This window comes from Pleurodeles waltl, chromosome 10 (genome assembly GCF_031143425.1).
Source record: "Pleurodeles waltl isolate 20211129_DDA chromosome 10, aPleWal1.hap1.20221129, whole genome shotgun sequence".
NCBI classification, from domain to species: Eukaryota; Metazoa; Chordata; class Amphibia; order Caudata; family Salamandridae; genus Pleurodeles; species Pleurodeles waltl.
In genome coordinates, this window is record NC_090449.1 from 507305086 (window position 1) to 507330826 (window position 25741).

The window sequence follows — 25741 nt, forward strand, 5'->3', positions numbered from 1 at the left end:
TGGCATTGGTTCACCTGGACCAGTGCGGCTTCATATCAGGCCGCAGCACGCAAATGAACCTAAGCAGGCTGCATCACGTCATGGACATGGTGGCTGAGACATGTCTTGCGGTAGGTGTAGCTGCACTCAGCGTAGAAAAGGCCTTCAGTAGATTAGATTGGGAATATATGTTAGCTGAACAGGAGGCTATGGGTCTCCAGTTGGATCAAGCTGCTCTTCACAGACCCTATGGCTAGAGGTCAAAACTTGTAGCCATGACTCAGAGCATTGGCCCATAGCAAGAGGTACCAGGCAGAGCTGTCCATTGTCACAGCTGCTGTATGCATTGGCACTGGTACTGCTGGTAATCAGACTCCAGGAAGTATTGGGAGATCGGGTTTCACTGTGGAGACTACAGTGCACGTAGTGTTTATACACGCTGTTGATAATCTTGTGTATCTGTTGCATCCACAGAAGACGCTCCCCGAACTCTTGCAGGAATTATACTTACTTGGGAGCCTGTTGGGGCTGCAAATATACAAACAAAAGATGGTCCTGTTGCCACTGGTGGTAGGAATTATATTTATTTGGAAGCCTATCAGGGCTGCAAATTAACAAATGCAAGATGGTGCTGTTGCCACCGGCAGCATACGCTCACCTCCCTCTGGAGGAACTACTGGACCTTGGACTTAACTGGGAAACAGAAATATTTCGGTATTTGGGAATACAGATTAGACACTTTGTAGAGAGGTGATATACATAATATGGGCAGGAACTTTGAGGGACTGGAGTCCTCAGTCAAATTTTGGAATAAACACCTGATATGGGAAGGGTGGCGCTAGCAACCATGGTATTCCTTCCTTGATGTCTGCAGACTCTCCAGAGCTCCCCGCACACACTCCCACGGTCGACTTCTAAAGGCACTTGAGAAACTTTTTCTCTTTAGTGTTGACTGGGAAGAGAATTATAGTACATCAAGCAGGACAAAACAAAAGTTGGCATTAGCCTCCCAGATATGGAGCTGTATTACATGGTAGATCAGCTTCGACATACGGCTCTGTGGTGTGTGAAGGGGGGAAACTGGGAGAAGTCACTCTTCCGAGGGATAGTGGATATAAAAATAAGTTATCTCACTATTTAATGCCATGCTCACACCAAACTGAGAAGCTCCCTGTCACTGTACGTGGTGTGGCCAGGGTATGTGATATGATGGTTACAAAAGTGCTGAGGAAGCCTCCTTTCTCAAGATCTTTGCAATTAGATTGGATCAAACCATTCCAGGACATAGCCCAAGCCATGTTGTTGGAGCAACGGCACATAGGCTGCTCTCTCACTCTAGTGGATTTATAGCCAATAAATACTTTTAGCACTTTTGAGGATGCATGCAAGGCTTTTGGTGGTCACCAGAGGACAGTTACGACAATTTGCCAAGCTGTGCAATACAGCAAGGGAGATATGGACTGAACTTCCACATCTCTAGACTCTATAAAGCACTAATACATGACAGAGTGCCCACACAGTTTGAAGCACCAGAGTGGTGGGAATGAGAACTAGACGAGCCCATCTCAGGGGAGGAATGGACAGCAACCTGTAGCCTGCTCCACACAATAGCCAGTAATCCGAGGTTCAAATTGACAGACTTTAATATGCTCCACCGGATCTACCTAGCCCCGGCCAATACACTGGATCACACAGAGGGTGCCCGCACATAAAACCCGGCTATGTGATATGCTCGAGTGGGCTCTTGCAGAGGAAAGGTGCTGAAAACGGTCTGGAATGATGACAAAGCGCAAGAGTAGATTGTATGATGGGCAGAAATAACCCATTTGCTCTCTGCCCTAGATGCCAGAGAGAAGGAAGAGGAGGAGGGGAAGTAGTCAAACTTGAACAGGTACTGAGAATTCTATGTCAGGACCGGAGGCTCGGATTATGCGGTCTCTTTCTTTACTCAAATTTTCACAGCAACCAATTACAACAAATGAAATGAAAAAACTACATTTCCCAATATCACATAATATCCTGTCACGAGCTCCAATCACCCAACATGACCCCCGTCCATAAGAGTCCTGAACCTAAACGTCACATCCTCTTTCTTTGCTGCTTCGCAGCAGATAAGTGCCATTTTATTCTACTCTCATGTTTTTATTATCGAATAATGCATGTACAAGTGTTTATTTACATTTAATTAGCGTCGCGATTTCGCACGCTCGTTATTTAAATAAGCCAGTGTTTTATTGCAAAAGCCTGTATTTATGCCGGGGAGTGGAGAGGGAACACTGCGCGCGCTGCGCGCAGTCTGTCTTCAGTGTTGGTAACTGGTTTTGCCAGATGCGCGCATTTTACGAGCCGATCCATTTCTGAAGCGTTCCTCTTCAGATCGGCTCGTAGATTGCAGCGCGCCTCGGGCAATTAGATTTACCGAGGGAAACAGACTGGAGAAGTGTGACCCTGACGCCCAGACAGTGATCTGCTGGGTTGTAAAATCAAATTAGGCTCTGCCTAGAGTGTGAAAACAGGCGGCTCCCTCCACCAATTATTCTTGAATTACAGGGCTCAGTATTGTGAGTTATTTTTGCCTGTTAAGGGGTTTTTCTCACTCCCCCTTGTATTAGAAATAAATATTAATACTCATAATGGCTCAATGGAATGAGGATGAAACAGAGTACTACCCTGAAGATACGACTGACCAGATAGAGATTAATTTGGTTGAAGCACTCGATTCCAGAGTGCAGCCGTTGGTGAATGATGCCTTGGAGAGAGCTTTAGGACCCTTCTCAGGGCAATTTCTAGATTACGCTCACTCTCAAGGTTGGGTCCCGGGTTCATCCTCTGGTAGCCCCGATGGGGTCAACCCTCAAAAAGCCTCTAAATCTAAGGCCAAAACAGGGGGACGTACATGCAGAAGCATTTGCTAAACTACGCAAAAGACGTATTGACGAACACAATTATAGTAACTTAGATAATTCTTCCTCTGCTGGGGATTCCTCCGATCAGGGTTCAGATGACCAATCGACGCCAGCTCCCAGCAAGAAAGCTAAGAAACGCCCCTCTTCGCAACTGCTAGACTTCGACCCCTCTGAAATAATACATCCCAGATCCTCTAATTGGCTACCGTCTTCAGAGGTGGCTCAGTATGTACACGATAACCTGAGAAAAGGCTACGATAAAGAGGTCCGCACTCGCCTCAAGACTGAATGCCCCAGACCTGATTTAGATAACAATGTAGCCGACACTCCAGAGGTGGACCCGACAATGATCACCTTCTTAAGAAAGTTCTCTAACGATCCGAAAAAAGGTTTGGACAGGTCATGGCGCTCTTGCCAGGACAAGCTTCTTGATATATCAGGACCGCTTACTAAGATTTTAGATTTAGCTGCTAGTTCTAAAAAGTCAGGTACTCCAGTGAACACGGATGTACTATTAGGTTGGGCGCAACGTGCGATTTGCCAACTTGGCAACACTAATTGTGCTATATCTGCGGAGCGCAGGAAATCCATTCTTATGCGCATGGACCCAAAGTTGGTGGATCTTGCAGTCTCAGAGGCTGGACCTGCCGCTGAGGGCCTCCTGTTTGGTTCTTCCTTTATTAAGGACCTGGCAAAATTTTGCTCTACTTTTTCTACGCTTGATAAAGCGCAGTTGTCCCTAAAAAAGGTATTTAGAAGAGGCCTTTTTGTCAGGGCCGGACGTTATGGTGGACGAATGTCTGGCCGGGGCTCCTTTAACAGTCCCCAAGGATATTACCCGAGAGGTCGTGGTAACTGGACCAGCGACCAGTCAGATAGCACCTTCTACCCTACCCGGAACAAAGGTGGTAGACCCAGGTTCCGCAGAGGACATCGCAGGGGGCAACAAGGAGCGATCCAAGACGCCTCCTACTCTGGTAAGACTTCTACACCCTTCTCAGGTTATTCTTGGAGGGAGAGTGGGATTGTGCGCTCACAATTGGAGAAAGGTTTCTGGGGATCCCTGGATACTTCCGACGGTTTCAGGTTTTCATCTAGTTTCTCAGTACCCCTCGCCAGTTATACCCCCGCCGCAAATGAATTTTTCCCTAGAAAATCAGACTTTTATAGACAGAGAAGTGCAAGCATTATTAGACAAAGGTGCGGTGGTATTGTCAATGCTTCACCCAGAAGGGTTTTGCAGACCCATATTTGTCGTAGACAAAAAGGGGGGTGGTCACCGTCTGGTTTTGAACTTGAAAGACTTCAATTCCTGGCTAGTGTACAGACACTTCAAAATGGAAGGAATCCACATGTTAAGAGGCATCTTAATAGAAGGGGACTGGATGGTGCGAATGGACCTGAAGGACGCTTATCTTTCAATTCCAATTTTTCCACCACACAGGAAATTCCTTCAGTTCCTTTGGAGGGATCAATGCCTAGAGTTTACAGCCCTCCCTTTCGGTCTATCCTCAGCACCGTGGTGCTTCACGAAGTTGTTGAGACCAGTTGTGGAGTTTCTGAGAACCAAAGGGGTTCGGTTGATAATATATCTGGACGACATCCTGTTAATGGCCCAGAACCCAGCTACAGTACAGAGACATCTGAACTGGACAATCAATCTATTACAGGAATTGGGATTCCTTATCAATGCGCAGAAGTCATTGTTGAGCCCGACTCAGGTAATAGAGTTTCTGGGATTCAAGATAGATTCTATACAGGAGCAATTGGTTCTCCCTTCTCTGAAGATTCGCAATATAAAGAGGGAGTTGAGGTCAGCTCTAACAAGTCCGGATATTTCATTAAGAAGTATTGCTCGACTGGTGGGCCTACTGGCTTCGTCCATTCAGGCAATCTTCCCAGCCCCTCTTCATTATCGGGCTCTACAGAGATTAAAGATCAAATATGTGAGTCAAGGTTGGAGTTACTCAACCTTAATTCCGTTGACCAGAGAAGTAAGAGAGGAGATTCAATGGTGGTTGCATCACATGGAAGCCTGGAATGGCAGAGCCATCTTCGGATCCAATCCGGAAGTAGTGATAGAATCCGATGCCAGTCAGTGGGGTTGGGGAGCCCGCTGCGGATCGGTAGTGACAGGGGGTCGTTGGTCTTCAACAGAGCAATCCCTCCACATCAGTTGTTTAGAGCTGATAGCTGGCTCGTTTGCGATAAGGAGTTTATCCCCCCTCAAGACGGATTGTTGCATCCTGTTAAGGATGGACAATGTGTCAGCAGTAAGATACGTCAACAAGTTAGGGGGTACGAAATCCAAGATATTAGCGGAGATAGCCAAGGAATTCTGGCATTATTGTCTACAATACAGGTTGGTGATTGTAGCGGAGTATTTACCAGGAGCCCAGAACACGGTGGCAGACTGGAATTCCAGGTATCTGAGGGATGCCAGCGATTGGAGATTGAATCAGAACATTTTTCAACAAATAGTTCAGATATGGGGCCCTTGCGAGGTGGATCTTTTCGCCTCTCGCCTCAATTCCCAGATCCAGAAATTCTTCAGCTGGAGACTGGATCTGTTGGCCTTAGAGACGGATGCATTCCTACAGGATTGGTCTCCATTTCGGGGGTATGCCTTCCCTCCATTTCTATTGATCCCCAGGGTACTGTCTCAGGTTCGGAGGCAGGAAGCAGACCTGATACTAGTGACCCTGCTTTAGAGGTCTCAACCCTGGTTCCCTATTGCGCTTCAACTAGCTTGTGCGCTACCGTTGCTCATTCTTCCTCGTCGGGACTTATTGTTGAGTCCGGAGGGCCTTCAACATCCTCTGGTATCATCGGGGACTCTTACGTTGATGGCATGAATGGTTTCAGGAAAAAATTGGGAAACCCCAGGCATTTCGCAACAAGCTAAGGACTTTATTAAACAGGCCTGGGCTTCCAGCACCCACAAGAGATATGCTTCTGCTTGGCGCAGATGGAATAGTTGGTGTAATGGAAGAGGTATCAATCCCGTGGAGTCAAGTATTGATTTAGTGGTTAACTTTTTAGCGAGTCTAGCCTCCACTGGTCTGGCCTATAGAACTATTAACAACTTCAGGTCAGCCATTTCGGCCAGTCATATCCCTATTGATGGTAAACCGGTTGGTGAACATCCACTAGTCTGTAAGTTACTGAGAGGTATTAGGTTTTCTAATCCGCCTCAGTCCAAATATAGCATGCTATGGGATGTAAACGTGGTTTTAAAATTCATTAATTCTTGGCCTAGTAATAAGTTTTTATCGCGCAAACAACTATCAGCAAAATTAACTATGTTACTTTGCTTGATTTCTTGTAAACAAGTTTCTGATGTTAAAGCCCTAGACTTATCCGGTAGAGTATATTCTCCTGAAGGTGTTTCTTTTTCCATCTCCAAGAGGACTAAAACTAATTGCAGGTCGGTATCCTATCCTTGGTATCCGAATAATACTAAGTTATGCGTAGTACAATGCTTGAAGGATTATGAGTTGGCCACGGAGGAGTTTAGACAGGATATGAATGGTCAATTGTTAATTTCTATTCAAAAGCCATTTAGACCAGTAGCTTCTGCCACATTGGCAAGGTGGGTCAAATGGTTAATGAATGAAGCAGGTATTAATACGGAGCAGTTTAGGGCTCACTCAGTGAGAGGAGCTATGGCTTCCAAATCATTTAATCTGGGTTCTAGTTTACAAGATATTATGAAGACAGCTGACTGGTCTTCTGAGAACACATTTCGTACATTTTACTTTAAACCTGTGGTTGATGTTGCATCTATTGTTATTAATCAGCTTTAAAAGAGCATAATCCGAGCCTCCTGTCCTGACATAGAATAAAATAATTTCTAGCTTACGCAACAAGAATTTTCAATTCTATTAAGGACACGGAGGCGAGGATTATCCCACCCAGTATTTTATTTGAAGGTTATAATCAATTGTATAATTGTTATATAAAAGCGTTATACCCTCCCTTGTTTTGTTGGAAAGATGTTTAGATATTGACTATGATTGTTTGCCTTTGAGAGGTATTATTATGTACTTTTATTTCTCCAGATTCCGATCAGAAGAATTCTTGAGATCCTTTCGGAGATCTGTATCGCTGAGAAGATCATTGGGTTCTTCTTCTTCGGGAAAGATTGCGTTTTGGAGTTGTTCACGGAAGGACTTCTTCCATAGTATCAAGGTCAAGAGAACAGTGTCGTGTTTCTTCGTGTTTGGAGACAGTTCGAGTTCAAGTTGTTGTAATATTATCTGCGATACAAAGAAAGAGGATGTGACGTTTAGGTTCAGGACTCTTATGGACGGGGGTCACGTTGGGTGATTGGAGCTCGTAACAGGATATTATGTGATATTGGGAAATGTAGTTTTTTCATTTCACTTGTAATTGGCTGCTGTGAAAATTTGAGTAAAGAAAGAGACAGCATAATCCTCGCCTCCGTGTCCTTAATAGAATTGAAAATTCTTGTCGCGTAAGCTAGAATTTTTTTTATTATTCTACACACCATATAGGCTGATATCTGGCAGACCATGGCGAGATATGGTTTAGAGGCAGGCTGAGAAAGAGAAAGGAGACAGAAAAAAGCTCTACACCTGGCCTCGCATTGCTGCTGCATAAATACGGCACACAGACCTCCACAGCTCAAATATGTCGAAAGGATAGGTTAGGGGAGGGGCGCCAAGAGATTGTGTGATGTGTATACTAGCTCTTACTGATTTTTGTTTTGTTTCTTTGCAAGAGGTTGGTTATTACGCTTATTTTTGCTGTCTTTATCTCTAAATAAATATATTTTTAAAATAAGCTTAAAACACCCCAAAAAAAATGCTGTGTCAAAGAAAAAACTGGCCTCGAATGAGGTGGCTTCAAAGGTATAGAACCGTCTAGTAACCTTAAACATTTACTCAATGAAATATTTTATTCAGCTAACTTCCCCCACACAAGTCAAAATCATCATCTCATACATCAATTAGAACAAACATTTCATCGGAAAAAAACACGATTCCACTCCATCAACCTTACACATTTAACAAAGAAACCTGTTGGTTCAACCACGTTATAGCACACACCTGTGGAGTTTTGGACTTCTATCACTGTGAAAAAAAAAATTTAAATAAAAAAAACCTTGACCCACTCACGGGGACTGTGCACATCACTTGCTTCTTTTTCTTCAAAGCTCCAATTTATGCTGAACAGTCGGGGGGAATAAGAAGGAGCAGAAATAACGAATTGCAATGGACAATTCATTAATCTGCCCTCTCTTTAACTATGTGTGTGACAAGCCATGTCACCTTCAAATGTAGCTGCTAATTGGGCCCATAGCTTGTGTAACAGCCGCAAGCAACAATTGCTTTTTTTTAAGCCAACAGCACTTTACATGTTTATATTTTTAAACTGTCATATCAAAGTCAAAACTGCAAGTATCAAAATACAACATGCTGAAGCAAACGCAGGCCTGGGTAACGGTGTCACACACCAAAATGGGGCCACTGGCAGCTATCTCAGGGCCCTTTGAGCGAATATGGCTCTATGATGTCCCCAAAATGGTGAGGGGTGAAAAGAGATTGATGCCATAAATACAATTAATCCCACATCCGCCCCATGTGGATACCTACATCAAGTTAAGTATTCTCCGTCACTAACACTATTCATTCGTTGACTTGCTTTTACCAATATAATGGACTTAACAGATCAATAAAAAAGGTTTTCGGTTACAAAACAGTAAGTGCACGAGACACAGCATAATCACTTTTAACTAAGAACGCACGTTGCGTTTGGTTATATGTTTCCTTGTAACACCAGCAGTGAACAACCTGACAGTGTTCTCATCAAACATAAACTTTTTTTTTTTTCCGCTCGAAAGGATTAGCCTGGGGTACGTATTCTGAGTTATTTTCACCCGGACCGCTTGGCGTGATTCTCAAATAAGCGCGGCGGCCATCAAGTAGGAAACTGTGCTTTATTGCACCAATGGCTGTTCATGAAACCACCAGGTTTTTTTTAAATACCCGTAAAACAGATGGTATTTTACATAACCAAATAAATAACCACCACAGTACACACTTTGTTCATTCTGTGTTAGCTTCTCGTTGAAAACGCTGAGTAAATGTATGTCTTAAAGGATATTTCAATCAATATTTTGTCTTCTCGTACCAGGCCACTGTAGATGTTGGGAGCAGCTCCTTTCAAAGATGGCCGCCCTGCTTTCCATGCCCGGACAGCTGAACTACCTGACTCGACCGGGTCCGGTAAAAGAAAAGTCACATTGTTCGTTATTAGAAGTTGTTTTTGGTACTCGCCTTGAGCTGCTTGCTGCGCAGCGCTTTCAGTCGCTCTTTTCTGCGCAAAGCTTCCTCCTGCAACCGCCCGACCTCCATATTGATACACACCAGCACGCCAGGGAGCATGAGCGAGTTCCGACTATCTGGCTATTTCATCCTCAGACAAACGAGAAGAGTACATATCCAATCGATGAGCATATTGTTTTTGCTCATCTTGGATGAAAGAACAAAGCTACGTGCCTGTCTTTGAGATAAGCACAGTCGCGGTCAAAGAAAAGACACCTAGTTCACACATGGCAACATTTTAGAACAGGAAAGTGGGTGATTTTGGAAAAAAAATCGCGGAGCCTGGGAGGTGTATTTTTCCCATTTACTTCGAAACAGAGGCTATTTCAGCTGGTCGACAGCCAAAAGCTATTTTGGCTTTAAAAAATCGGGAGACTCCTGCCCGAATTGGGTCTGTTAGCTGCAGCGCTCTCACGTTTCCCAGTTGCAAGCTCATAGCTGACAATTTGTCAGACTTCTTATGTGCGACATGTCCATGTTCCCTGTTAGTGTTGGTGTCACATCTATTACACATCCTGAAGATTGGCAGCTATGAAAGTGTATGTCAGATATTTCTATGATTGCAACATGTTTGCGTGACTTTTCAATTTCTCATTTATGACCCTTTGAGTGACAATATCATGAATGGAACAAGGCATTTATGTCCATGTAGAGAGATAAACATATATACATTTTCTTTCATTATGTGTATAGTAATGGCCTATAAAATACATTAAAACCGTTGTAATACTCTTGCCCTGCTCATGCGAGGTATAAAAGTAACAATGCTCCGACGTGTCAAAGCATCTCTTTAGGCTAGGTGTCTCCAACCAAACAATCGCGTACTACCAGTATCTCCCTTCAGAGTAGCTCGCCGTGAGTTTATTTTTAAGAAAGCAAAGCACAGGTCACATTTTTCTTTTAAAGTTAAGAGAAGGCAGTGTGTACTTTACATTATTATGAGGCTGCAGATAGCAGGGCTTGTTAATGAACAGGGTTCAGTTAGAAGTATGGGCCAAGCTGGAGCACAAAGGTGAAGAACTGAAGGAGTGAAGTATTTAACTCTTAAATTAAAGTCATTTTAACTCAGTATTGGAGTGTGAGAACGAAATCTTGCTTTTGAATGATTTTCAATCGGAGAAATAAAAATAAAAAGTTACCTTAATTATTAACTCTTCATTTTAATTTTCTCCCATTTCAAAATGTCATATTTGCAAGCAGCAGACCTTTTGCTCCCAGTTGTCAGTAGAACCTAGGCTATATTTATAGCTAAACAATAGTTACTTTTAATGGGAGAAATTACAGGTGAAGAAAACTTTGTGAAACATTAAGTCTTAATGTCGGTCTCCAGTTTTAATTAAGCCAATTACATCTTAATGTTTTTATGAAGCATGTTTCGTCACTCAAAATTCCTCTCATTTAAACATGTGTTTTTCTGTTGTAAATATGGCACTATGTCTACAGGCCACTGAGAACAAGATGCCTGGTGTTTGTGAATGTGATACTTGGAAACAGAAGAAAACTTTGATTTGTTTTATGGAATCCATGTAAACGTTAATTCTTCAGGTTATGTTTCTTGACAGAGTGCATCATTTTATAAGTGAAAAATACAACCATTATTTTAAGAGGGAGAAATTTAAAGTACAGAAAAACATTCGTATTCTGAACATGTTTGCAGAACATTTTTCGGCACTTCAAATTTCTCCCATTTAAAAAAATGGTTGTATATTTGTGTTATACATGTAACTGTGCCACATATAGCAAAAGGTATGTCCTTTGCCATAAGTAGATATAACACAGCCTCTCAGTCACCTGTACAAATATATCCCATTCATACGCACACATGTTCATACATCCCCAAGGACCATGCTCTCACTGACACATGGCAGCCCTGTCATAGTGCCCCAGTCAAAGTATTTTGTTCAGACCATAGTGTCTGGCTGCATGGGCATTAGGCTTAAAGTCAATTCGGCCGGGCAATGGGGCATCGGGTAACAATGCAGAAGTTGCTTAGCCTTCAGTAACTCATGATGATTTTCACTGATCAGAAGTAGCTCTCACTACAGAAAAAGCTGGAGTCCCCTGCTCTTGTCTCTGCACAATTAGCCTGTACATGTGTGAGTCTATGGGAATGTCAGATATGGCGTCCCCTGCTCTAGGCTCTGCACAATTACCATGTACATGTGGTAAGTCTATGAGAATGTCAATGTAGAGGCCCTGATGACCGGGCTCCAGAGCCTAGAGGGTGAAATGCATCAATAAACATTGAGAGCCCATTGTAAGTACCTCTGCTGTTATAGTGCTGCTAAGTTATCCCTTCACATATAAAATTATAGCTGCCATTAGTGTGGCCTCCAAAACACTCTTGCTTTCTCTTGCAAATCTTGTTGTGTGCACTTGTGGATCTGAGGTATTGGTTTCTGAAACCTTTGAAAATATAGCTAAGGAAAAGACGGAGGTTGCTCCATGAATGTCAATTTACCAAAATTCCAGGGGTAGTGGAAGTGACCTCACATACCATTTAACCTTTACTTTCACTCACACATGCATGCACACACATACATGTACATTCACACATACACACGCTCATTTAAACACGCTCGCACCTGCAAGCACGTACCCAACATATATTTAAAAGCATTTGTTTACTTACCTTAGCTGCCAGGGAGTGTTATATTCCAGCTAATTGTAATACATTCTTTATTACACTAATAGTGAATCATAATTCTATAGTATTCTATAATATAATTCACTATTACCGTAATAAAAAAATAACAGAAAACAAGGAATGTGGAGCCTGCAACCGACGTCTATATGGACGAGCTGTCCTGGTATTCCAGGCACTGATTTTGCCAACTCTGAATCCAGGGGTTACAAACACAGTGCCAGGGATTGCAAGGGGCAAGATAGGGGTCGCAGCTGCAACCCCTAAATGATGTCCATGGGTCACTCACGGTTTGACAACTTGTCTCCTGGCATCACTGACAGATCATATTCTGACAACAACAGAGTGTCTTCAGTGCTGGACCTGAGAAGTGCTGACTAGCACATGGGTGATAGTGCTGAAAATGTTGTCTGGAATCACAATGAAATCCAAACTGAAATGCTGGATTGACTGCCCATAGAGAAGCTGAGGCTGAGACTTGTATAATTAATGGCAGACAGAAAACAGCGGGCAGATGAGTTAGGAGTAGATGGTACAAACAGAGATAGAGAAGAATGGGTGATATACTGCTGCTGGCAGCTGTACTGAAAGCAAGGAGGGCAGGATGTTAGCCCCATTTTAAAGATTCATATTTAATACAACAGATTTCGCAAGCACAGCACAAGCACTGTTCAGGCAAAACCTAAAAAGGTCACTGTGCAAATTTAACCACAATATAAAGCATCAAATGTATAGTCGGTTGCAGGAAACTGCAGATACAGGACTTTCGTTCGGTACAGTAGGCACTGGCATGACTTTAGCATGGAAAACAAATGCATGGTAAAGCTGGGCGAGGAGATCACACTTTGGCCTCTGGATTTACAAACTGAAATAGTGTTTATTATGTATTGTAGAGCAGAGCTTTTAACTGGAGGAATAGAGGTGATGCATTTGCAAAGTAGCTGGTTGAGTCCAGAGCTCTGCCATATAACGGAATAGCACTGCTAACAGGCTGGCTGCAGCCTGATGATCACAAGAGCTCTGTGTGCTGTGCTATGAATACAGGTGTTCTCTGCTGCCAGACTTCACTGCAGTTCGTTGCCAGTGTGCCCTTCCCCTCTATTGGTACAGCAGCACTCGAGATAGCATGTTGTATGTTAGGGATACTGGTGTGCATTCAGCTACCTGACTGAGTCAGCTCAAATGTCTAGAATCCAGGAGGTGGGACAGACTCATCCCACCACGGGGCCAAGAAGAACTTTCTTTGATTACAAGAACACATTATCAGCTGAACTCAGCTGACATGCATGGCTAATTTTGGATCTTCCGGTAATGCGGGGATGTATCCACAATGCGTTATTCTAACTTCTGATGTGTGGTACTTAGCAATGCTGCACTTTAGAGGGAGTAGAGAAAAGCAGTTATACCCTTTGCTCATGTAGTGAAATACATTTCAGAAAGTAGACCCTTTTGTGCAATGTAATGGTCTTAAAGGGATCCTAAAACAGCCCCCATGCTTATGTAAGGTCATAAACTTCTGATGTAGTTCTTTTTCTCTGGTCTCCACTCTAAAGTGCTTCTGATGAACTGGGAGCAGTGTTAGTCCCCCAAAGACAAATACAATTTCGAGTTAAATGTAAAGAGCACTGGGCTTCACAATGAAGACTGACAAGTATTAAGATGAAAACCATGAGCGTTTATTAAAAATTGGCAGCATTTTAGAAAGCAATATCAAGGGGAAAGAGTCAGCCGCTCAGTCATCTCTCATATAAAGGCATGACGCTAAGAATAAAATGGCAATCATGAAATAGCAGAACAGAGTATAATGAAAATCAGTAAACAGGCCATAAATCCGAAAACAGTACAACAACACTTCAGCTGCTAAAGAGTAGGAGAAAGAGAGTCCAACATCTTCTGTGTAAGACTCATTTTATAGGGTAAAATACAATAGGTTTGATACCTTTGGATTGGATACCTGGTCTGGGCCACTCCAACAAGCCTCCAAACACATGCTTCCTCAATAGGATCCAGTCCAACAAGCCTCCAAACACATGCTTCCTCAACAGGATCCAGTCCCTGGATTTGAGATTGTGGCAGAATCATTGCTCCGCTGATGGGGTTGCCAAGTCTACCTGAAGAAAGATAGAACACACCAAATCAGTCAGTCCTCTGCAACATTCAATCACAGTCATCAGTGATGTGCGGCTGCAGGAACAGATGGGATACTCTAGGCTTCCTCCATCAACACCTCATTAGGAGAAAGTCATGTTCTTGTGTTTGGCGTGCATCTGAGATTCATCAACACAAGTGGGAATGCATCTGGCCATTTCAGGGAAGTAGAGACACATAGATTGGCAATCTTGGATTTCAGTGTGTCATTGATCTGTTGTACTACTCCAGATGCTTTTAGTCTGTAACTGCAATGGAACTTTTGATCGATGGCAAGAGTTAGGCAGAGTAATTCCATGACGTTGTTCTTAAAGTGGGACACTCAATCTGATTCTAAAGAAACAGGCATGCCGAAACAGGAAAACAATTCCCTTAACAACAATTTGACTGCAGTGAGACTGTAACCCTTTTGAGTCAGGTATGCCTCAAGCCAACAGGAGAAAAGAGAGACTACAACCAGTATGTACCTCAGGACCTGGCAAACAAGCATCTCAACAAAGACAACCTAAGTAAAAGATCCGTCAGACATTCCTAGGTGCCTCATAGTTACACATTTCTTTTTGCTGGCATTTAACTGCTAGCATGTAATGCATCGCTGACACATGCTCCCATAACCAATACCATGTGCTAGCTTGGTTTTCAGGAGTTCTCATGTTTCCCTTTTTCCCAACGGGGTCCCAATAGCGAATTTCTTGTCTGTTGACCCTTGACTTGGTCATACATCGCTGAGTTAAATGTGGGGGATTAACAGTGGAACACCTCACCAGTATCTTATTCTTATGACCACCAGTGCCCTTTTACTGAGGTTCCCCCTCCCTCCTCAAGCGTCCTTTAAAATGCGTTAGCGAAGGATTAATTTATTTATAAACACTGCTTCTCCCTTCTCAGACTCGCTTTCCTTCAGCGTAATGTGGTGGCTAGGCATGGTTCACTCATCCCCGTAGCCACAACCAACTCTCCTGAGTTGTGGCGGGCATGTCCATGGATATTGGCAGCAACCACCACCTCCCCACCCAGCTGTCATCTCCATCTGTCTCCTCACTTACAACGTCGACAGACTCTTCATATGCTCTGTCCCACTTTGGACTCTGGAGGTCGTTTCTTTACTGCTGTCTCGCCTCTCCTTATTTCGGACCTGTTCCTCTGCATCTTCCTTGTAGTTCTTGCTCTCCATCTTCAGCCTCCCCTTCCAGTCCTCCAACGCCCTTTTTCTACATATTGCTCCTCCCCTTCTTTCCAGTATGTGGTAGTCATTTGTCAGTGTTGATGTTTTGTCTTGTCTACATGTTATCCCCTCCCCTTATCCTAACTGTTGTCTTTACTTTCTGTGTAGGTGCCAACAATGTCCAGCAGCTGTCGTCCTGGGGTCCCGGTCCAAAATAATAGGTAAGTGGAGTCTCCTGTCCCTGCCCTCCTCACAGCCACCTTGTCTGTGTGATGATTCCCTGAGGTGACCATGTTGCCACTGATCTTATGTGCAGCTCATTTCACAACAGCAGCTACTTTGGGTAACTTTAGTGCTTCAATGAAAATGTAAATCCCATTTTTCACAGAGGAACCAGAAAGTGTCATTAAACCCCTTTGTGCCCACAACTGCCCATAATCATGGGCCACGCAAGGTCCATACTGATGTTTCCGCAATATCAAATGTAGTACAGAATGCATATGAGGCTCTTTAAGTTCCATTAGGGTCTCTCAAACAAGAACTATTCATGAATAAAGTTATTTCAGCTGATTCAAGTGGTACATCCAGTATGTCAGGTCTTGGCTTCTACTAAATTCTGTGACATCTACACAGTCATAGTCAAAATCATCATCCTCATAATTTGAATCTGAAATTGGCAAGAGTGTTGCAGGGTTTTGGATATTAAACCTGCAGATGATAATGTTTTCAGGCACTAGACGTATTGGTTTGTATCTAGTTAGTTGTCTGTTTCTCCTGTATTGAGTGCATGGCAGAAAAATTCAAACAAATGAGCGATAATCACAACAAGGATGTAACCCATTACCGTCCCCTCACTCTGATAGAATTCTGCACTTAGAGCATTGACAGATCATAAACATTTGTGAGTTGTCGTGACTAAGGGTTACAATGTGGCTCAAAGGAAAGCCCCTGGTTGTTTCACTTCTGCATGAGTCTGTGCCAATTCAGGCAAAGCACGTTATAATGTTTGTGACACAAGAGGAAGAAAGGCTTGTTACAAATGGGGATTCCTGGGCCTGGAATGTTGTAGACATTGTTTCTGAGCTCTAGGAAGGCACTTATGCAATCTTCATTCCAGGGTACTTGTTCACCCACATCATTGTGATTAAGGCTCTATAGAGACTTTGTCACTAGGGAAAAGTTTGGAATCCACTGGCAACAGTAGCCAACCGTACCCAGGAATATCACGATTTCTCTTTGTGCAGTAGGTCAGTTCATTATCAGGAGAGGGACATGTTTTGGTCACCTTTCTTACTCCCTTCTCAGTGTGGTGCCATAAGTGTAGGACTTCTTTCTGACAGTTTATGTGTTTATTTGGAGATACCATGTGCCCATTTTCTACAAGCTTATTTAACAGGGCAATTGTGTCTAGTTTGATGCTCTATTTAATTTTAAATGCCACTAATAGGTCATTTAGATATTGCAAGAGCATTGAATTACCTGGCAACTGTGGGTCTATAGGTTTTTCTTCACTATTTGATTAAGGATTGAAGGGCTTTCTGTGTACCTCTGTGGGATCCTATACCAAACAATGGTTTTATTCAGAAATGTGAATATGAAAGGAAACTGACTGTCCTCTTGTAAGCTAATGGAATGAATGCTTTGCAAAATTCTATGACTGTGAACCAGTCCACATCCATTGAAATCTGGAAAAAAATTATGGCATGATTTGGTACCATGGGACAACATAAGATTACAGTTTGATTTATTTTTCTCAGTTCCCAAAGTATTCTCCATTTTTTATTTGTTTTATGAAGTCCCATTATTGTGTAATTACAAGTATTGCCCAAGACTTCCTTTAGGATGGCCTGGTTTATCTTTTTGCTCACTTATGAGAGTTATCCCAGTGACTACTTCTTGAGTACGTTTATATTGAGATGTTCAGGGATAGACTACTTTTGATTTTTATTTATTATTTCCCCCACCTCTACTCCTTATGAATCTAATGGCTTTACCTGTAAAGTCACAAACTTCATCTTTCACTGTGAAACTTAATTAAGGGGGTAAGTTTTCTTTTGTCTAAACAGGGAACAGAAAGACTTCTGACTCCTGCAATTTTATCTTAAAGTCAGCACATGGGTCATGAGTCTAAATTGCTGTGCCATCTGGTGTACAGAACATTGTGCTATTCCTTTTGCAGAAAAGTTACCTTCCCTGTAAATTAACAGGACTCTTGTCACATATTATGAAGTGATGGGTATCTTCAATGGGACCAGTCTTTACAAGGACATTTGATGAAACTTGATTGGTAAGTTGCTGATTTGAGATACCTACAATTTGGATTTCTTTTCCTGAGAGGGGTAGGTTTGGAACCTCCATCGAATGAGCCATGGAGTTTGTAACCCTGGTATCGACCAAAAATGATACAGGATGGCCATTCACCTCACCTTCTACATATGGGCCACTCTGGTGTATCTCTAAAATTACAGCAAACATGCAATCCTCCTCCTCCCTTACACACAGACTTTGTGATTGATTGGGGCTATGTCTAATGGGACTTTCAGTAGTTGCAAAAAACTGTGGACAAGTTAATCGATTATCAAAGTGTTCTGCTGAAATCTGGGATTTTGTTGAAAATTACATCCCTCGTTTTGCATCTTTCCTTTTACCATTCGGGCTTGTGGCAATTTTGCATGGTTCTGTCTTTGGTTTTCTACATTCTGCAAAGATATCAGTTAGTTTGGGGCTACTGAATGCCTTTACCCACTCCAAGACATCAAACCCATGTTCTGAGAACTCATCTGAGCATCATTCTGAACTCTTTTAGGGTTCACTCTACACCCTTGCTTCCAATACCCAACTTTATTGCAGATATGGCATACAGTATTGTTTTTTTTCAGGGTGCTAATGCTGACATTCACATTAGAGTTAGCAACAAAACATCTGCCTCTTTCAGGAACAATACCCCTTGTAGATTCTTCTTGAACACTACCTTGAACATCAGTTCCTTGCATGCACATGTGCGTAGTTGAGGGAGAATGCAAAGCCAGGTTTATAGGACGAACTCCTCAGACTGCTTCTCTGTACCAACTTTGTCTGTGCCACCATACACATCTCCTTAATGTCTCCCTGCTTGGCCTCATGAGTATCACCACAGTACTTTGCAAAGTTCCAGATCTCCTCCACCGATTTTGTCTGCCAGCATATCACAGTCTGCTGTATCTGTGAACTATGCTCTGAGTGCAACCCAAGCATAAATGCCAAAACAAAACAAATAAGCCCTTCATTGGTCAGATCTTCTATTCTGCTGCTCTGCCTGTAAATCTGCATTTGCTTCTCATAATAAGCATGCACTGATTACTTTGGCTCCTGGGTTGCCCACATAATTTTGGGCCCATTCACCTCTTTCTGTGGGACTTTCAGTTTCAAATTATCAATCACCTCTCTATATTTGGTCATAACATCGAGAGACGTACCCTTTAATGCTGTTCTAGCCAATTCTCAACTCCCTAACATTCCATTCACTAATATCTGGGAACATCAAGCTCAAACAACATATTCGCAAATTACCAAATCACCTTTGACGCAGTGACAATCCTTTCTACCTCTCCATACCAACTTCCTGGTTCCTCCCTCAGCTTAGGGAAGTTCTTTGTAAATGAAAGAAGATCAGATTGACTCCAAGGAACATGCACATATGCTCTTCCATATATTTTTCTCTAAGGGTAGTCAGCATTCATTCCAGACTGACTCACTCAGCCTCACACCTCCTTCAGCTACACCAACTGCACTTTTCTTTTTCACTTTGGCTCCTCCTACCCTTTCCTTACTTTTCTTTGAACTTCTTTAATTCTCCCCACAATTTTGTTTTTTACATTAACATTTTGATGTGCACCTTCAGACTTGGAACTTTCTTTTTTTGAAATCCCCTCATCACTCATGACCATTCTTAAATGTTCCCACAAATGTGTCTTCTTATTTATGTTAATCTTATTTTCCTCTGGAAATGCCTCCAATTTCTTATTGCCTTGTGGGCATACCTAATAGATTCCATGCTCATATATCTCAACTTGGTCTCATTGTAGGTATTTAATCTCTTTGGATTGATTGTTCCCTTCAGAATTACTATGAATTCTACCCTTAATCTTATTACATTATTCTCTTTGGGTGTCAGTTTTTTGTGGGGAGGCTGTGGGGTACATCTACAGCAGTAATAACTGTAGATGCAGCAGTTGCACCAGTAGATGCACCTGATACAGTAAGAGCTAACGTTTCTGAGAATGTAGTCGGGCAGTGGATACACTTGGGCCCTCAGGTGTACTAACTCCTGCTCCTCCAGTCTTCAAGCCCTGTGATGCTGACTCTACAGAAGAGGAGACAACCTGATATAGAGGTGGTCTCAAATTCAATAACTCATCCAAAAATCCTTCCTCTTCACCCTCATCTTATTCTGTGTCTCTTTTGTTCTGTAGATCTTTAGTCTGGCCCTCTTTCTTCTGTGTCATCTCCCTTTTGTTTTCCCTCACAGTTGCAGGGTAAACACCTACACCATCAGTCATACCTTCATGCCGTGCTTGCTTGTTGGACTTGGCCCTCTGTGCAGGATCACTCGAAAACTTTTTGCCTTCACCCCTCCTGTTTTCTAAACCTGTTTGTGTTGGCGTTTAGGAAGCTGTTCACTTTACCACTTCTAACAGTGATAAAGTGGTACAAATGGCTTACACTTGATTGGTACAAATTACTTGTAAGTCCGTCTCTATGGCAACCCAGGGTCCCAGGATAGCATCACTCATTGTGACAACCACCAAAAGTAGGCTTTTAATCCATGTCTCAGGCCTGCCATTGCAGTCTGTAGTGCAACTTTAAACTACCAATTCAACCTGGAGAAACACTGTTTCCAGGCCTAAACCTTCCCTTATAATACATATAAGCCACCCCCAATGTAGGCCCTAAACAGCCCATAGAGCAGGGTGCATTGAATTTAAAAAGGAGAGCACAGGTATTCAGTTTTACATTTCCTGTTAGTGAAAAACTCCTAAACTTGTCTTTTAATACTGTAAGACCTATCTCTTCTATGGGATACCATTGTATTATTTTATTGCATTTAATAACTGCTAATTTTTGATTGGGAGCAGGTGGAAATGACATGTTTGGACTCACGTGGATTGTAATTTGAAACCCTCTTTTATGGTAAAGTTGGATTTTAGATAACAGTTTTGAAGATACTACTTTTAGAAAGTTGACATTTTCCTGCCATAAACTCTCTGAGGCTTTCTAGGAGTTACCAGCTGCATCAGTGTGTTAATTCTTCCCTCCATCAGCAATGCGTGTTGGGCTTAGAGAGTAAACAATATGACCTTGGTGTAGATGGGAGAGGGCCATCATACCAGCATGGGAGGGACGAAGATGTCCCCTGCCCCATTTACATTAAACAGCTGCATCCAGCCTCCTGCATACTCAAAAATGAACTTGACACAAGCTTTTTATCACCATAGAGCACGCAGGAGAAACTTTCCAGATCCAGATGTGGGAGTTGACTAGAAGTTTCCCTCAGTTCAAAGGGTGGCACCGGGTATAAATAGTGGACCTCCTGAGCCACTCATCATACTCCTGGACCTGTGGACATTACAGAACAATGACAGCCTTGTTCCCCAGGAGACTGCCTTACTGCTTAAGGCTTGCGTTGTTCCCCAAAGTGCTGCCCTACTGCTTGAGACCTGCCTTGTTATACAGAAGACTTCCCCTGCTGCTACCAGTGGACTGCCCTGCTAACGGAGGCCTTCCTTTTTCACAGAAGACTGCCCTGCTGCTTGAGGCCTGCCCTGTGCTTCAGAGGACTGCCCTGCTGCTTAAGGCCTACACTGCTCTCTGAAAAGAAAGACTGGACCTGCTCCCTTCATCCCAGGCTAACCTGAGTGACTCCAAAGGTCAGTTGGCTGGCCCCCTGCTCTGAGTCACTGGAACACAAAAAGCTCCAGAGACCTTCTTGGAACTTTACTGGCCTGGTGCTGCAACTGGACATGCCTGAGCCATGCTCACCTCTGCTGAAGTATCTGATTCCAAAAAGGTGCTTCCCCAGTTTCAGGACCTTTGGCTGGTATCATAGAGAACTCCTCTTTGCCTAAATGAAGGTGCCATCAAATCCAACATGAAGCCCCACAAAGCTTCACTGAATACCCTCATCGGAACGGACACCAGGTGATTTGAAGGCTCGCAAAGCAATGTTGCACAGACATTGCACCAGAGGCATAAGATACAATTCTCAGTGGCTAAACTTGGTCCTGTGCCAGGCCTGCGCTCCCTCACAAGCAGCCTCAGCTTGCAACTTTGTCCCGGTCCAGCCCTCAGTTGGCGCTTTGCATCTTTTGTCACTATTTTTATATTTTTACTTAAATCTCTAACCATTCACAACTTTGGTTCTACTGTTTAGATTTTATTTATCTGTTTCTGAATTGGTGTGGGTTATCTCTTGTGATGCATTTTCACTTTATTACCGTTTGTGTGCTGCATAAATACTTAACACAGTGACTCTGAGCTAAGTATGACTACATTTGTGCCAGGCTACCAGAGGGTTAATCACAGGTTAATTTAGTGACTTTTGTGGTTCACCTGACAAAGATTGTGATTGTTGCAGGAGAAGGGTTTTCACCCACCCGAACCAATAACCCAAACTCCTACATCACTGATTTGAGTTCCACTTTGCATCTAGACAAATAGTCACAGAATGTCTAAATTGAATCTACATCCTGTTGCACTCGTTCTCAAGAGTGGCATGCTCCCATGCATTCAATGCTTCAAATTTATCAGGTCTAGGTTGGAGTTTCATATCATACATCACACTTCTTAAGTACTCAAGCAGTCTAACTTTAAAGGTACCATTTAGGGTAAATCGCATGTTCTTGTCATCGGAAGTGATCTTATTAAACTCTTTAATCCATAGTACCATGTGTAACCCCTAATTGAGTGCTATGTCACTTGCACGTTTGCCGTAAGGTGGTAATTTCTCTCCCTTACAAAGAGGACAAGGAGATTTACTGAACAAAGCTTCAATTTTCCTTCCAAAATGTTACTCTTCCACACCACATATCAACAACTTTAATACACCAGTCTCGATGTCCCTACAATTCCATAAATCAAAGCTACATACCCAAATCACTCACACCCAGCATGTTTTTCTTACTGATATCAAAACCCAAACTACAACCACCGCAACACTGTCATTAATACACACAGGACCTTTAGACTCCGACAGTGTAGAGGGAATTAGGGATAATTTCGTTTTGGGACCTAATTTGATGAACCATAAAGATTGAGGTGTAATCCAAGTCCATTTGGTAACCATCCGATGCAGCTGTTTTTCTCTGGTCTTCACTCTAAAGCGTTTCTAGGAAATGGGAATGGTGTTAATCCCCTAAGGGTTTTTTTGCTCCACACCAGGAGTTGGTTAACATGTAAATTCAATATCAAATAACATTTAAAATGTAAATATAAAGCACATTAGGCTTCACAAAAAAGACTGACAAGTAATAAAATGAAAGCATGAAGGTTTATAAAAAAATCTAAGGCCTTACAGAAAGCAGAATCAAGGGCAAAGAGTCAGACAGTTAATTAGCTGTAATATAGAAGCATGAAGCTGAGAAAATACAAATCATAAAATTGAGGCGTATAATGCAGCTTAGTAAATAGTTCATAAACCAGACATCCACCCGACAGAGTGTAAGCTGCTAAAGATCATGATAAAGTGAACCCATCATCTTCTGGGTAAGGTACATTTTATAGGGTAAAATACAATAGAGTGTATTTATGTGGCGTGAATGTAAGAAGGCCTAATCAGTTCAGTTCATAAAACATTTATTTCGGTCAAAAGGTTGACCATAAAAAGTAAATAACAAAACAATTCAATCAACACTTAAAACATGATAGAATAATCCATAATTACAACCACTACCCTGTCACCCTCTTTTAGACATTGACATAAGCAAATTTATTCCATTTCTAATAAATAAAAGATTTTAAATCATTATATTCAAATTCCTTTATATTTCAGCCTTTATTGCTTAAAAACAAATTTAAAAATCAGTTCTTATTGTGCATATCCACGTCTAATAGCTAGGGTACTTCTTATGAAATTCACAATTGCAAAGCATAACTCTAGCGACTCCATTTGTTTTTTTAAAAAATGAAGGCTTTTCTATGTTGCCTAATATTTACCGCTTTCAAAACTGGTAAAAATAACCTCTTTCATGGTCTAAGATATAGGGGTTGATTCCTACACTGGCGGTCCAAGACCGCCAGGGTAGGGGACGGAGGAAGCACCGCCAACAGGCTGGCGGTGCTTCTGGGGCAATTCTGACCGCAGCGGTAAAGCCGCGGTCAGAAAAGGGTTTCCTGCCGGTTTCCCGCTGCCCCTGTGAATCCTCCAGAACCAGGCTGGCGGGAACGGGTGTTGTGGGGCCCCTGGGGGCCCCTGCAGTGCCCATGCCACTGGCATGGGCACTGCAGGGGCCCCCTAACAGGGCCCCACATTGATTTTCAGTGTCTGCTTGGCAGACACTGAAAATCGCGACGGGTGCAACTGCACCCGTCGCACACCAGCAACTCCGCCGGCTCCATTCGGAGCCAGCTTCCTCATTGCTGGTGCTTTCCCGCTGGGCGGGCGGGCGGCCTTTTGGCGGTCACCCGCCAGCCCAGCGGGAAAGTCAGAATGACCGCCGCGGTCTTTTGACCGCGGTACGGTCTTCTGCCGGTTCCCGCTTGGCGGGCGCCGACCGCCGCCCGCCAAAGTAGGAATCAGGCCCATAATGAGCAAAAAAAGATAAACTGCATAGTGCTTTGTAAAGCAAAATTATCTCAGGGACATTTGGGTAATATTTTGAACCCAAATCCCTATGTTGGAAATGCACAAAGAAAGTGAATAGTGCCCAGTCTAAACTTAGTCAGTTATAATCTATATTGTGGGTTTCTAAAAAGCACAAGATATAACTCCACATAATTAGTCGGGCCCAGCTCAAAGTAGTCCCTTACTGTTTGCATATTAATTGCTTTTGAAAGCCTTGTTGTTTGCACATTATCTAAAAAAAAGTAATTTTACCCTCTCCTTAGTATGGGATGTGACTGAGGAGGGGATAGCAAACAGATCTCCCAAACCCAATTTCTCAAAGGAGTGTTTTATGTACATCAACCAGGGAATCCGTTTCACCCCATCCAATGCTAGACAGTCTGTTAAGATCAGTCTCAAAAAGGCTGCTTCTGGTGTTGACCAAATCTTAGTCCACAAAAGTAGAGGGGCAAGCTGTACCACATCCACAAGGTAGCCTCAGCCCAGTTCCTGGTCGCCAATAAGGGACGCTAATGGGGGAAAAATTGAGAATACAGTTAATACATCTATTTTCCAGAGCCTGGAGTGTGCTAACATTGGCATATCCCCACACTCCACTCCATAAAGCCTAACCAGGATGCATTTGCTCTTATACAGGAGTAACATTTGTTTTACCAATTTTGCACCCAACCTAGACGTAAAACGAATAATTGCTTCCACAACATCCTATACTTGGTGCGCATTGATCCTAAGAAGGTGCACCCAATTTAATGCAGTATCAAATGGTATGTCAATTAGTTAAAAGTCAAGCCTCTTTTAATGGTAACCCCTTCCACCACATGAGTCCTGGACTTTGTCATTTTGGGGCCTGTTAGAAAAGGGGTCTCTAGTTGGTAGTCAGTTTACACCCTGCCCAAGTAGGGACCCTCACTCTAGTCAGGGTAAGAGAGTCACACACCTAAGATAACCCCTGCTCACCCGCTTGGTATCTTGGCAGAAGCAGTCAGGCTTACCTCAGAGACAATGTGCAAAGTATTTTTACACACAATGAAAACACCACCAACGTACTCAACACCAGTTTAGATAAAATAGCCAATATTTTTCTGAGTAAACTAAGACCAAAACAACAAAAATCCAACATACACAAATAAAGTTATCACTTTTTAAAGGTTTAAAAGAGACGTAATCCTGAAAAATCAGTCGTTGTATCCTTATAACACACATCACTTGGATACGTGAAAACAAAGATGGTGCAGGCCGCAAAGGAGGTGATGCCTCGTAAAAGCAAGCAATGCGTCGATTATTTTCATGCTAGATAGGTGATGCATGGATTCTTTTCCTACCCGGCTGCAATGCGTCAATGATTTTCTCGCCCTGCTGGCAATGCGCGGATTCCTGGTTGAGGAGCAACATCGATGAAGAAAAATTACGCCAAGGGATGATATGTGTAGAATCCAGATGCACAGCACCAAAGGATCTGCGCTGAAGCAGGCAATGCGTCAATTTCGCAGCTGCAAGATAAGTGCTGCAATGATTTTTCACCTGCGGTGCAGGCACTGCATCTATCTTTCTGCTGCAACATCCTTGGTGCGTGGATTTTCACTCAGGTTACCAGCTTCCACTTCTAAGGGCCCATGTACTGGGTTTGGCACCACTGAGCAAGTCAGGACTCTTAGCAGAAGAACCCAGACAGTGGCAGATGAAGTCTTTGATGTCCCTTATACTTCACAACAGCATCAAGCTCAGTTCAAG

General features: G+C 42.9%; 1 protein-coding gene and 1 long non-coding RNA gene across 2 annotated transcripts in view; one reads left to right on the plus strand and one right to left on the minus strand.

Annotated features, from left to right (window-relative positions):
* CCDC12 (coiled-coil domain containing 12) overlaps window positions 1-9337 on the minus strand; it is a 251075-nt gene extending 241738 nt beyond the window's left edge. The window contains exon 1 of the mRNA XM_069210918.1: window positions 9188-9337. Coding sequence (XP_069067019.1) covers window positions 9188-9295 — 108 coding nt within the window. The 5' untranslated portion in view covers window positions 9296-9337. The remainder of the gene's footprint in view (window positions 1-9187) is intronic.
* Window positions 1-25741, plus strand: part of LOC138261677 (uncharacterized) — an 81026-nt gene that overhangs the window by 9649 nt on the left and 45636 nt on the right. The window contains exon 2 of the long non-coding RNA XR_011199135.1: window positions 15361-15413. This is a non-coding gene — a long non-coding RNA (uncharacterized lncRNA). The remainder of the gene's footprint in view (window positions 1-15360; window positions 15414-25741) is intronic.